Source organism: Ranitomeya variabilis, chromosome 4 (assembly GCF_051348905.1).
Source record: "Ranitomeya variabilis isolate aRanVar5 chromosome 4, aRanVar5.hap1, whole genome shotgun sequence".
Taxonomy (NCBI): domain Eukaryota; kingdom Metazoa; phylum Chordata; class Amphibia; order Anura; family Dendrobatidae; genus Ranitomeya; species Ranitomeya variabilis.
Genome location: NC_135235.1, coordinates 298,792,185 through 298,806,389, shown reverse-complemented (window position 1 = coordinate 298,806,389; position 14,205 = coordinate 298,792,185). Strand labels below are relative to the sequence as shown.

The window sequence follows — 14,205 nt, the reverse complement described above, 5'->3', positions numbered from 1 at the left end:
AACCTATTTTCTTCATCATCCCTTTTGTGGACCCCCATCCTAAGCCACTGTTCTCATTAGTGCACATGAAAGCAGTTTTGGGAGAAAATGCAGAAGTTTTACCATTACGCCTCATTCACATGAGCATCAAATGTTTTCTATCCAGGGTAACTTTGTACGTTAATGCCGCAGTTCATGCACAGATTTCCCCCATTTATTAAAATGGTCAGTCCAACCTTTATTAGGGTATGTGCACACGTCCGGATTTCTTGCAGAAATTTCCTGAAGAAAACCGGAAATTTTCTGCAAGAAATCCGCATTTTTTTTTTTGCGGTTTTTTTTTCCATTTTTTTTCGCGTTTTTTTTTAGCATTCTGCAAGCGTAATTAGCTTGCAGAATGCTAAAGTTTTCCAAGCAACTGACTGACAAGTTGGTCACACTTGTCAAACATAGTGTGTGACAAGTGTGACCAACTTTTTACTATAGATGCTGCTTATGCAGCATCTATAGTAAAAAGAATGTTTAAAAATAATAAAAAAAAAAAAAAAAAATGGTTATACTCACCCTCTGCAGACAGCCAATCTCCTCAGTGGCGTCCGTTCCTATAGATGCCGGTGTGGTTCAGGACCTTCGATGACGTCGCGGCTTGTGATTGGTCACGTGAGTCATATGAGTGGTCACGCGACCAATCACAAGACAGCGATGTCATCACAGGTCCTGAACCACACCATCTATAGGAACGGAAGAGGGAGCATGCACCGGAGAGGCGGGAACACTTCAGGGGCCATCAGAGGGTGAGTATATCACTATTTTTTATTTTAATTCTTTTTTTTTTTTTTTTACCAATTATATGGTGCCCAGTCCGTGGAGGAGAGTCTCCTCTCCTCCACCCTGGGTACCAACCGCACATAATCTGCTTACTTCCCGCATGGTGGGCATAGCCCCGTGCGGGAAGTAAGCAGATCAATGCACTCCTAGGTGTGCGGAATCCCCGCAATTCCGCATTTTTAATGAACATGTTGCTTTTTTTTCCGCTATGCGATTTTTTCGCGGAAAAAAATGCAACATTTGCACAAAAAAAGCGGAATACCCTGTAAATAATAGGAGGCATATGTAAGCGGTTTTTTTCGCGTTTTTATAGCGAAAAAACACGAAAAATCCTGAACGTGTGCACATGGCCTTACTCTGTGCTACCAATCGGTTCAGTTTTTATAAAGTGCCCTGAAAAGCAGATCTGTCTCCAATGAGTGAGGGCTCCGGCTGGGAGGCAGATTTCTGCAACCTTTCCCTAATTTCTTTATCGGCCATCTTATAGTCAGAAACTTTTCAGTATGTTTCTGGAGTGTAGGAACAATTGGCATTGCGGCTTAAAGGTCTCCTCACCTTGGCATGGCCCTTTCTGCAAGGAGAAATGTTAGCTCTTTAGATCCTGGAGTGTAGGAGGAAGCTGAAAAACCTAAAACTGCTTGTATATGTTGTCATTGGTCCAATCTGAGGCCTCCCAATCCTGCAAGGCAGCAATGTTGACCACCGACCAGTCCTTCTGCCCCCAATACACATGGAATTTCCAGGCTGAGCTGGTCACTAGGTCACCTCTCGGGGTAATCCTGTTATTGTGCATTTCCTGGTGCGCTGTCCAGGCAGCGACACACCGGAGCTATTGACTTCTGGGTGTAACAAAGGACTGGGCATTTGGTAACAGTAGTTCCTGGCACCGGATTGTGCAAGAGTGAGCGAGACTTGGCAGCAGAATATGTTTTGTCTCTGATCTGTTCCAGGCATCGTGTTCTCTAATCTCCAAGAGCCGTTTATTCTTTTCTTTTTTTTCTGATAAGACCGGGTACAAGTGTTTGCTGCTCTTAGAGATCGGCGTGGTGCATTGGGTGCAAAATGTTCTCTGGGGCTTTAATGGTCTACATCAGTATTTCCCAAATTCCAGTCCTCATGGACCCCACGGGTCATGTTTTCAGGATTTCCATAGTGTTGCACAGACAATTCCTGATGCCTTGATGATACTTCCACTACTTGCGCAATACTAAGGAAATCCTGAAAACATGACCCGTGGGGTCCATGAGGACTGGAGTTTGGGAAACACTGGCCTACATCACCGCTGCGGTGCATTGTGCACATGTAGTGTTAAATTTAAAGCACTGCAATCACACAGCTTTGTCTATTGAATATGTACCTTTTTTTTTTTTCTTCCTCTATGGCAAAGATTCAGTATTTTGGCAAAAAGTGTCAAAAGCAGATTTAGATTTTTGTGATGCTCTCAATACTTCGTTTCGACTGCAACACAAACAACTTTGCAATTGCAAAAATCCCAAGTGTGCTTGTTCCTTGGCGTCGGGGAAAGATGGATGTTTTCCAAAAGGCACATAACTAAATTTTCTAGGTCTTTCTTCTCAGCGTTTGGGTCTCTACCAGTTATCTGCTCATGTGTAAAATAAAAAATGGAACTCACCTTTAATCCTCTCCTGTTGAGTAACTATTTGCTCTTGTAATAATCGCTGCTGGTCAGACGTGACTTGGATGGGTAAGGAAAGGAAAGGTTGCTATTGTCCGGCTCGACTTCTGTACATAGTGCGCGCCTCTGATAAGCCCTTTACAGCTGTCCGTACGGGGGACGTTCTATCAGGACATGGCACACACTTCACATATTGTTTTCTTTCTTTGTGTGATATGTGACTGTGACTCAAACAAGGTTTGGGGATGCTAAGATTTTTTTATTTTTTTTTAAGTAACTGCACAAGTAAGGCCACTTTCTACCAGAAACAGCGCTACTCCGGTGCATAAGGTGGGTCTGGTATTGTAGCTTTGTTTCTATCTAATATTGGCGATTCTAGACGAAAGAAGTGGGAGATAAGAGAGCCTCTGCCACCTCCAAAGCAAAAAGTGGCTTCTGTCATACACACAAAGTGGGATTTTTTTATGATGGCTATGGATCGATATACTGTTATTGCACTAGGGCTCTGTTTAGTCTGTGACTGCCCTCGTGCAGTGGCATACATCAAGGTACTCTTAACATATATGCTCAAAAATATAAAGGGAACACTAAAATACCACATCCTAGATATCACTGAATAAAATATTCTAGTTGCAAATCTTTATTCGTTACATAGTGGAATGTGCTGAGAACAATAACATATAAAAATGATCAATGTAAATCAAAATTAATATCCCATGGAAGTCTGGATTAGGAATGATATTTAAAATCAAAGTGGAAAATCAAATTACAGGCTGATCCAACTTCAGTGGAAATGTCTCAAGACAAGGAAATGATGCTCAGTAGTGTGTGTGTGGCCTCCATGTGCCTGTGTGACCTCCCTACAATGCCTGGGCATGCTCCTGCTGAGGCGACAGATGTTCTCCTCCCAGACCTTGATTAAAGCATTATTCAACTCATGGACAGTCTGTGGTGCAACGTGACGGTGGATGGAGCGAGACATGATGTCCCAGATGTGCTCAACTGGATTCAGGTCTGGGGAATGGGCGGGCCAGTCCATAGCATCAGTGCTTTCATCATGCAGGAACTGCTGATGCACTTTAGCCACATTAGACTTAGCATTGTTCTGTATAAAAAGGATCCCAGTGCACCAGCATATGGTCTCACAGTGGATCTGAGGATCTCATCTACTGTAGGTACCCGGGCAGTCAGGCTACCTCTGGCGAGCACATGGAGGGCTGTGTGGCCCTCTAAAGAAATGCATCCCCACACCATTACTGACCCACTGCCAAACCGGTCATGCAGGAGGAGGTTGCAGGCAGCAGAACGTTCTCCACAGCGTCTCCAGACTCTGTCATGTCTGTCACGTTCTCAGGTTGAACCTGCTCTCATCCATCAAGAGCACAGGGTGCCATGTCAAATCTGCCAATTTTTGGTGTTCTCTAGTCGCCCTGTACAGTGTTGGGCTGTAAGCAAAACACCCACTTGTGGACGTCGGGCCCTCATACCACCCTCATGAAGTCTTTCTGACAGTTTGAGCAGACACATGGATGTTAGTGGCCTGCTGGAGGTCATTTTGCAGGGCTCTGGCACTGCTCCTGTTCCTCTTTGCACAAGGAGGAGGTAGTGGTCCTGCTGCTGGGTTGTTTCCCTCCTACGGCCCCTTCCACGTCTCCTGGTGTACTGGTCTGTCTCCTGGTATCTGCTCCATGCTCTGGGCACTGTTCTGACAGACACAGCTACCCTTCTTGCCACAGCTCACATTGATGTGCCATCCTGGATGAGATGCACTACCTGAGCAACTTCTGTGGGTTGTAGACACCACCTCATGTTACTATACAGGACCTCTAGGGGTGAGAGCAATGACAAAATGCAAAAGTGACCAAAACAGCCCAAAAGGAGGAGAACAGAGAAATGGTCTGTGGTCACCCCCTGTAGAACCAGTCCTTTATAAAGGTTGTCTTGCTAATTTCCTATCATTTCTACCTGTTGTCTGTCCCATTTTCACAGCAGCAGGAGAAATTTACTCACAATCAGTGTTGCTTCATAACTGGACCGGTTGATATCACAGAAGTGTGGTTGACTTGGAATTACATTGTTGTTTAAGTGTTCCCTTCATTTTTTTGAGCAGTGTATATTGTAACCCATGTTTTAACAGAGCTTAAATAACAAGTGCCCACCACTCTGCTGACTACATAACTGCACCCCCATCGGGTGCTTCATCATCAAGCACAAAGCCAAATGTCAGTTGGCGTGGTGTAAAGCCGCCACTTCTGGACTGTGTGTCATATGTGTTCTGTACAGTGACGGATCACACTTCTCTGTCTTATGGACAAGTCTGGGTTTGGAAAATCCTAGTAGACCACTATCCACCTGACAGCATTGGTGGAGGAGGGATAATACTGGGGGGATGTTTTTCAGGGTTCGGTCTAAGTCCCTTCCAAGGGAAATCATAATACTTCAGCACTGAACATTTTGGACAACTGTAACTTTGAAGTTTAGGGAAGGCCCTTTACTGTTCCCAACGACTGACGCAGACATGGTTGGAGGTGTTGGGTGGAAGAGTATGACCGGCCGCACAAAGCCCAGACCTCAACCTCATCCAACACCTTTATGATGAACTATAAAGTCGGAGTCCCACTAGCGTATATTCTCACATGCAAGAGACTCGGGCCGATTATGCTAATGGCGTTCGGTTCAGAGTCTGGGCTGAGTGTCATTGATTCTCTCTCATGAGAGAATGGTATCACAGGTGCGTAGAAGACGGAGAACTTTTTATTTTTTCCTTTGTCTCTGTGCATACATCGGCCATGTTATACACCAGTGTGAGCGAGCACTGATGGAGATTGTGAGCCCGACTTCTCCAACATAAGTGTCTGACCTCAAATGCTCTTCTGGATGAAGGGGGTAAATGTTCCCACAGAAGCCTCCAAAGCTTTGCAGAAAGGCTTCTCGGTAGAGTGGAAGCTGTTCTAACTGTACGCGAATCAACTCCATAGTAATATCTATGGAACAATGGGAGATGAGAATGGCTCCTGCAGTTGTAATGTGGAGGTGTCCCAATACTTTTGTCCTTTATAGTGTATTTTCTAAGTTGCCTATTTATTCTAGATTCATTGATGCATTAAAAAAAATCTGAAAACTATAAATACTCATTAAGTTAAAATTATTACTAAAGAATATCCCGGAGTCCACGTGTTCATGTGTGTAAAAACCGCCTAACGGCAGCTTTACCTGCATGCCAATAAAAGGTGATGGATTATCTGCCGGTGTAGGGTGCTGAATGTCCACAGTACTGGGCCTGCATTAATAATGATGTGTGCTAGCTCATGCGATCCTCCACAGAAAGAAGAGAAAGGATCTTGAGTTTCCTGCTGACGTCACTGGAGGCTATAAAATGAATAGGCGTTTTGTGTAATGAGCACAGATCATCCACCACACACAATGAGCAGCAGCTCAGGTTGAGAGTTTGTTTGCAGTTCCCTGGAGAAGTGAAGTCCTTTTTTTTACGAGCTGCTAAACGGCAAGATGCTGCCGCAGAGAAAAGTTGCCTGGTCTGATAGGAAGAAGAAACCGAAAAGTGAAATGGCTTTGGGAAAATGTGGATTAAACCATGGGAAAGATTCTTCTTATCCTGCAAATCGTTTCCATAAAACATCCGGCTATAGACCACATGAAAGTAGGAAAATGTCCTACTGTGAGGTGACCTGCTCAAGCCTAGCTAGACGAGGACCTTCAGGAGCTGGGAGGACTCTCAAGAAGAATACTATGTCCCAAAGTCAGTTCCTACCACCCATCAAATCAATTGGGACAGATGGCTGCTTATCCAATCAGTCCTGTCTTCTCTTGGGTGAGACTCTATCTGGAGGACCTGTGGATGAAGAGGGCTGGAGGTCAAGCACATTTTCAAGGAACCCAGACAACTTTGAATCTGGAAATCAAGGAGATTCCTTCACTCCAATTTCTTCTCCAGGTTGTATCGTCAGTTTTATTACTGGCTCCTGGGAACACAAGACCTTCTGTTTAGAGGACTTGGTTAGACCAGCGATGAAGAAGGCTGAGACCCCAGACCTCCATGGATCTTGTTTACTGGTTCTTACCTCGAGGAGTAGTGGTGGAAAAGACTTGAAAGCTCAACAGATGTCTAATCTCACCAGGAGGACAGTTGGCCAGTCACAGAGATGGAACAAGACCACCAGAAGAGGTCTCTCAACCTGGAGGAGCTCCGAGGAACCTAATGTTAGAAAGAAAGGCGTAGAGAAACGGTCTTCTGGAGACTCTGCCTTTGGAACTGACACCTGGAGCGAGAGCGCAGAGGTGGACATAGAACTGGGACTAGAAATGAATACTCTAGAAATGGACCACTACACCCATCAGAGGATTATTAACTGGATCTTACAAGTTAATGCTGCTTTATTCTCTCCTCATACATCCGAGACCCTGACATGTCCCCTCACCGAACAGGACACCTCCATTAAGATTGTTTATGATGGCGATTAATAGGCAAAAATGTGGACCTACTGAGTGAAGAACATTATGTGGTTAGATTGTTCTCCAATCTGTGCTGACACTACAACTCCCAGCATATCCTTGTTGTAGGCTACAGTTTCCAACAGCTGGCGAGGAACAATTTGGAGAACATTGTGTAAGTCCATTAGCTATACCGATGACTTATGTTACACCACGCTTCCACCATCCTTAATGCAGCACCTTAACTGGGCAGTGGGTCATATTCCTCACTGATAATTATATTCTGTAGATATGATCTTGTATATATATGTATATACTGTAGTTGTATGTGTATTTATTGAAGGGCTCGTATTATAGGTGAAACTTTGCTTTATTCCCCATTGCTGGTAAATTCATGTCCTCCACTCGGTTCTCCAGACGTCTGCATGGGTCCATTAGAGTAATGAACGCCTATTCATTTCAATGGGTATTTTGAGCAAGTGGACAGGGGCCACTTCCCAGTATATCAGGTGATCATGGAGAAAGGAGGAAGACCCCACACTGGACATCCCCGCTTAGTGCTGTTTATTTATATGTGAACATGAATAGTCATTACCTGGTTCTAGGTGAGGTGCCAGTACGGCAATGAGCGTGGGGTTCTTCATCTGCAATTTTTTTATATTCATATTAAAAATGGCCGTAGACCCCATTACTGAGTGCTATTGTTTTATTGTCAGTGGTTTTTGTTCTTAATGTGAAATGAATGCCAGCGTATACAGATAATGCTATAAATGATCTGTCTGCCCTTCATACAAGCTATTATACATCCATCTATTATACTCTAGCACATGGATGTCACACTCCAATACATTGGGGACAACATTTGAAAGCTTTGACAAAGTCGAGGGCCAAACTTGATATTTATAAAAAAAAAAAAATGTCTACAATTGAGGACGTTTTTCTTATCACCAAATAGAACGATTAACTTTTTCATATGGAAACCGACTTAAAAGGGTTTGTACCATGAACAAAGGACTTTTTAATTAAGGAATCTTAGAATAAAATATTGGAATAATATCTTATGTAAGAGCAGTAAAAAGCATATGGCCTAAAAACCTTGAATAATACAGATAATAAAGTAAGATGCAAACAAAGTGCCCCTAAACACATTATGGTTACCCCCACAGTGAAATCCTCCACAGTACCCTTCACACTCACAGTATGATGACCCTACTGTACACTCCATCCCCATCCCAGTATGATTCCCCGACTGTAATACCCATACCCACCCTCTATACAGTATAATGGGCCCCACATAGTCCTCCATACAATATAATGGGCTCCACACAGTCCTCCATACAATATAATGGGCCCCACATAGTCCTCCATACAGTATAATGGCCCCACATAGTGCTCCCTACAATATTATGGGCCCCACATAGTGCTCCCTACAATATTATGGGCCCCACATAGTGCTCCATATAGTATAATGAGTCCCATATAGTACTACATACAATATAAAAGCCCCCACATAGTTAACCATACATTATAATGACCTCATAGTGCTCCATACTGTATCATGGCCCTCATCATGCTCCATACAGTATAATAGGCCCCACATAGTGCTCCATACAGTATAATGGGCCCCATATAGTGCTATATACAATGTAACGGCCCCACATAGTGCTCCATACAGTGTAATGGCCTCACATTGTGCTCCATGCAGTATAATGCACATCACATAGTGCTCCATACAGTATAATGCACCCCACATAGTGCTCCATACAGTGTAATGGCCCCCACATAATGCTCCATGCAGTGTAATGGCCTCACACATAGTGCTTCATACAGAATAATGCACCTCCATAGTGCTCCATACAGTATAATGTGCCCTACAAAGTGCTTCATACAGTATAATGGCCTCACATAGTGCTCCACACAGTACAAAAGGCCCCACATTAAAAAAAAATACTTCTGCCTGTTCCCCAGCTGCTTCAGTCTCTTCATGGCGTCTTCAGATCCTCTACACATCTCTGTACAGTGGGCACATTATAATAATGTCATCGCTCCCGCTGTGCTGAGATGTCAGACGCAGAGGGGGAATGATGGGAGAGGGAGCGTCAGCTGACATTCCCTTCTCCATCATTGCTTTCAACTGTATCTGCATTTAGATACTGATATAGCAGAAAGTGTGATGCTGGGCCTAATATACTCGGCGGACCTGCTCACCGGCGGGAGCCAAACATACCTTGCTGGTCACATTTGGCCCGCGGGCCAGAGTTGACGTGTGTGCTCTATCATCTGTCTGTAGTGTCTATATCTGTCTACCGTCTCAGAGTTTTTAGCTATATCTGGAGGACTGTGCTCTGATACCACATTTACCAACAGGGAGGAGTCATTTAGATCATTTACAGCTTTCTTTATGGCAGCTGTGAACTCCAAACCTTCTCAAGAGGGTCCTCATACACATTAGACGATCAGCTGGTCCCACCTAAGACTGCATTTTCTGCTAACTTTAATCTGATGTGAATATGGAGGTCTTAAAGGGGATTTGTCATCAGATTTTTTTTTCATTTAATCTGAGAACAACATAATGTAGGTGCAGAGACCCTGATTCCAGTGATGTATCACAGGGCTGCTTGCTGTAGTTTTAATTAAAAAAAAAAAGCTTTATCAGTAGGAGATTATCACTAGAGGACTATTAAACCTTTTGCCATGTAGTCCTCAATATTCATGAGCTCTGTATAACCCCGCCCCCACCACTGATTGGCAGCTTTCTGCCTATACACAGTGTACACAAAAAGCAGCCAATCCATGGTGGGGGCGGGGTTATACAGGGCTCAGCATTCAGAGCTCTGCTAGATCTGCAGCAGAGAAAACATGGATTGTATCAAAACTGCAGCAAGCAGCCCAGTAAGTGATACATCGCTGGAATCAGGGTCTCTTCCTCTACTTCATGCTGCTCTCAGATGGAGTGGAAAAAACCTGGTGACAGATGTCCTTTAAGAAATGCCCACAGCCCTGCTTTAACATGAACACAAGGTAGCAGTTTTGATATGCTCCTGCACCCATCACAAGAATGGGGCCGACACATCTGGAATTTGCTTCTTCTATGTAAACTTGGACTTCGAGTCCATTTTGAGGGGAGAATAGAAGCTACTTGACAAGCAATGCACTTTTGCACCGATTTTCTGATATAAAGGGGGATTCCCATGAAAACCAGTGATCCCCAGTGTTTCTTACAATCAGGTGATTAGCCGATTATCAGTAATTTAAAAGTAATGCTAGGTATTAAATCTCCTCTGATCGCAGTGATCAGCAGTAACCTGGGAGGGAATCCTGCAGCACCACCACCTGGTGAAATGATGCATTACACTCTTCCCAGTGAACTCGATCAGCTGTTTCTCTTGCCAGATAGGACAGGTCCTCCACAGTGAGAGACCAAATCCAAGATTTCTAGTAGATCATTTGAGAGGGAGAAAATATTGAATTCTTTGTCAATGTCTCTTTCTTATACCGTCCCTTTAAAGAAGTCATATCAACAGACATTTATGTGAAATAAAATAACTTTATTGATCTCTGTCCATACAATGTGAATTAGAAAATAAAATGACAGGATTTGTAAAGGAAAACAATATATATAAAAGCTGATGTAATCTCACAATGCAATGATTTGGTGATGTCATTACTCCATCCCATGGCGTACAAATCAAGAGTAGCGCTATATCCTTGTTTATTGTGTGGGGTAACACTAGTCATCGTCTACTCCCCTACTAGTGCAGTAGGTGCAGTCGCACCCGAACCCTAAAGCCTAAGGGGGCCCAAAAAGTCCCTTTGGCCCATATGAGAAGACAAATACAATTAAAGACCTGTAGAGATTTTGCAGAACTGCTTCAGTTCCTGTTCGTAAGACATGGCCACGGTCCTGAGTGCTGGAATCAGGATATCCTGGTAAGTGTTCACATGTTAAAGGGGCAGAGTGACCCAGCAGGGGCTCTTATTGGTTTAGTGCTGGAGTACCTGTTTACTCCTATCTTAAAGGGGTTCTCCAGTTAACATTTTCAAGATCAGTACTTCACGTCAGTTAATAGAAAAAATATTCTAATTTACGTGTTGTCCAGAGAATGTTATGCTGACTTAATCCCACTGCACAATTAGTGTTTGTTATAATGTTTAAAGGACTTGTCCGATACCTAAAACTTTCTAAATATCTATTTTAAAACAATCACTTAGTAATTTACTTTACTTGAAAATTCCCTTTGATTCCCTTTATACTCCAAATCCCTCTATTTTTTACTTTATTTCTGGTCATTGCGTCTTCAGACAATCATCGGGGATTCTCATATCGGGACATCAGGGGGCTGGCGCTGCAGTCGCTTCCCTCAGCTTGTTTCACCACCATTGATTCGAGACATCAGGGGGCTGGCGATGTGGTCACTCCCCACAGCTTCTTTGACCACCATTGATTAGGGATATCATCAGGGGTTGGATGTGTGGTCACTCCCCACAACTTCTTTCACCACCATTGATTCAGTACATCATCAGGGGGCTGGCGCTACTGTCATTTCCCACTGCTTCTTTGATGACCATTGATTCGGGACATCATCAGGAGTCTAGTTCTTCGGTCACTCCCCACAGCTTCTTTGACCGCCTATCCCATGATAATGTTCCATTTCATGGTGGTGTAAGATGCTGTGGGGAGTGGCAGCAGCACCAGCCCCCTGATGATGTCCCACATCAATGATGTTGAAAGAAGCTCTGTGAAGTGAATACAGCACCAGCCCCCTGATGATGTCCCAAATCAATAATGGTGAAAGAAACTGGGCAGTGAACTCAGCACCTTGACGATGTCCCGAATCAATGGTGGTGAAAGAAACTGAGTGGAGTGACTGCAGCTCCAGCCCACTGGTGATGTCCCAAATTAATGGTATTGAAAGAAGCTGTGTGAGTGACCGCAGCGCCAGCTCCCTGATGATGTCCCAGATCAATGGTGGTGAGAGAAGCTGTGGGAGTGACTGCAGCGCCAGCTCCCTTCTGATGTCCCAGATCAATGGTGGTGAGAGAAGCTGTGGGAGTGACTGCAGCGCCAGCTCCCTTCTGATGTCCCAGATCAATGGTGGTGAGAGAAGCTGTGGGAGTGACTGCTGCGCCAGCTCCCTTCTGATGTCCCAGATCAATGGTGGTGAGAGAAGCTGTGGGAGTGACTGCAGCGCCAGCTCCCTTCTGATGTCCTGAAGCAATGGTGGTGATAAAAGCTGTGAGAAGTGACTGCAGCGCCAGCCTCCTGTTGATGTCCTGAAGCAATGGTGGTGAAAGCCTGTCAGTGGTGACCATAGCGCTGCCCAACGTATATGAGAAATCCCAGTACAAATTAGGAGACTCAAACAGAATGTAACTGGAAGTTAAAAAAAAAATAAAATGACAGAGGAATTCATGCATAGAGGGAACAGTAGGGAATTGTCAAGTAAAGTAAATCAGAAAAGTGATTATGCTTTGAAAATAGATATTTAGTAAGTTTTAGGTGTTGGAAAACCCCATGAAGGCTACTGTCCACACACAGCTTATTTCAAGGCTAATTTTTTAACAAATCCACATGTTCTGAGGCAAATTTCTTCCTATAAATTGCAAAGGATGAAACCTTTGATGAAAGTCCAAAGTATTTCCACAATTAATCAAGACAATGTGCAGTATGCGCAGAATTTTTCATGTCTGTTTCTTTAGGATTTTTGTAACTCCATCCACATGTTCTGGGAAACCTATTCTACAGAACCAACGTTTCTACAGACCTAGATTTGAATCTGACAATTTTTAGGCTGAGGCTACACGGGAATTTTGGCAGCAAAAAGGTGCAAGGTAAGTGAAGGTCTCGTGAGCGACGCACAAGGCACCAAGACAAGCAAGTCGCAAAAAGTCAGAACCAGTTGGATTGTTTACACAATTCTTGTCACGATGACCACCATCACTAATGCACAGAATAGACGCCATACAGAAATATTTTCAGGAGACCATACTTGCCATCTCTCCCGGAATGTCAGGGAGGCTCCATAGACTCTCAGAAGAGTGGGAAAATCTCTGGAGTACAGCAGAAGCTTACTGGAACCACCCAAAAAGCAAGCACTCAATCAAGCTTTTTCATTGCACTGATGCAGAGCCCTGACGTTTGGAGGCACATTCAGGAGATCGGGATCAGTCGCAGTGTTCTGGGAAGGTGAGAGCGACTATGCAGATAAAAATCTAGCAACCCCGTTTCTTGTAAGACGGTTGTAAAAAGTTGCTAAATATGCAGAAAACCCCTCCTGAGAAAAATATAGTGCAAGTGTTTTACTTTAAGTTACTGGTATGGGGTATCATCAAACTCTAGGGCTGTACTACAACCAATGCCTTATGAATAATTCTTATAGAAAATTCTAGAAAAGCTTCGGTATTGTGTAAAAAAAAAAAAATAATAATTACATATATATAGCTATGGATTTTTTTGCTTTTTTTTTACATAGAATTCTCTGAAAGCTTTTCTTGATGAGTTATACAGTAGCTTCTCACACCCACAGACAGGGGGCGCCATTTTCGCTATAGAGGGTAAATGCTATATCTTCTTCGGCATGGCGGACTCTATTCCTTTTTGCATTTGTGAACATAATAACCGGTGACGTAGCCAATGATAAAAATAATCCAGAACAAGGCAAGTCCTGCCACCACCTTCATGGCGATCCCGATCTTCCCGGTGCATAGTAGATTGTTGACTCTGGGGAAACAAATGAACAATTTGCATAAATCTCCCGTCATTATGAGTAAGGCAGCACCATGGCCTCTAGCAATCCTGAAAATAGGGTCTTTTCACCCCGGTTGATCCTACACATTGCCATTCCATTGATTCTAATGGGAGTGCTGAAGATCAGCTAAGAGCAGAGGTCCCCTATCTCCAAAATTCCCATTAAGAATGAATAGAGCAACATTGTGCAAGATCGACCTCCACTCCATCCAACCGGGGCTCGGGATCGCTGGTAGAATCAGGGGTTAGACTCCTTGTCCACGGTATAGGAGATAACCTTCAAACTTGAGAACACCTCCTTAATGAATGTGGAACCTTACAAGAGCCAGAAATGTTACTCCAGCCGGTGATGAATTTGTTGGGTGGGATTTCTATTTTGCCCTATCTCCACCCAATTTTGGAAAATTGTCCGGGACTAGCGTAAAAATGCCAAAAGTAGCAAAATGTTTGCTCAAGTCAGAATTTTGGTGAAGACTCCATTATGAAGTGGACCTTATGTGTTTGAAATACCGTCACTTTTAAGGGATCAGCTTTGAGCAGAGAGGTGTGAGTAAACCTGGTGGTG

At 43.8% G+C, this 14,205-nt stretch overlaps 1 protein-coding gene across 3 annotated transcripts in view; it reads right to left on the bottom strand.

The window, feature by feature from the left end:
* Positions 1-10,419: 10,419 nt before the first annotated feature.
* Positions 10,420-14,205, bottom strand: part of SMIM1 (small integral membrane protein 1 (Vel blood group)) — a 32,607-nt gene continuing 28,821 nt past the window's right edge. For all 3 annotated transcript variants that reach the window (XM_077250305.1, XM_077250304.1, XM_077250306.1), the window contains one exon: positions 10,420-13,613. In XM_077250305.1, the coding sequence (XP_077106420.1) occupies positions 13,481-13,613 (133 nt within the window). In that variant the 3' untranslated portion in view covers positions 10,420-13,480. The remainder of the gene's footprint in view (positions 13,614-14,205) is intronic.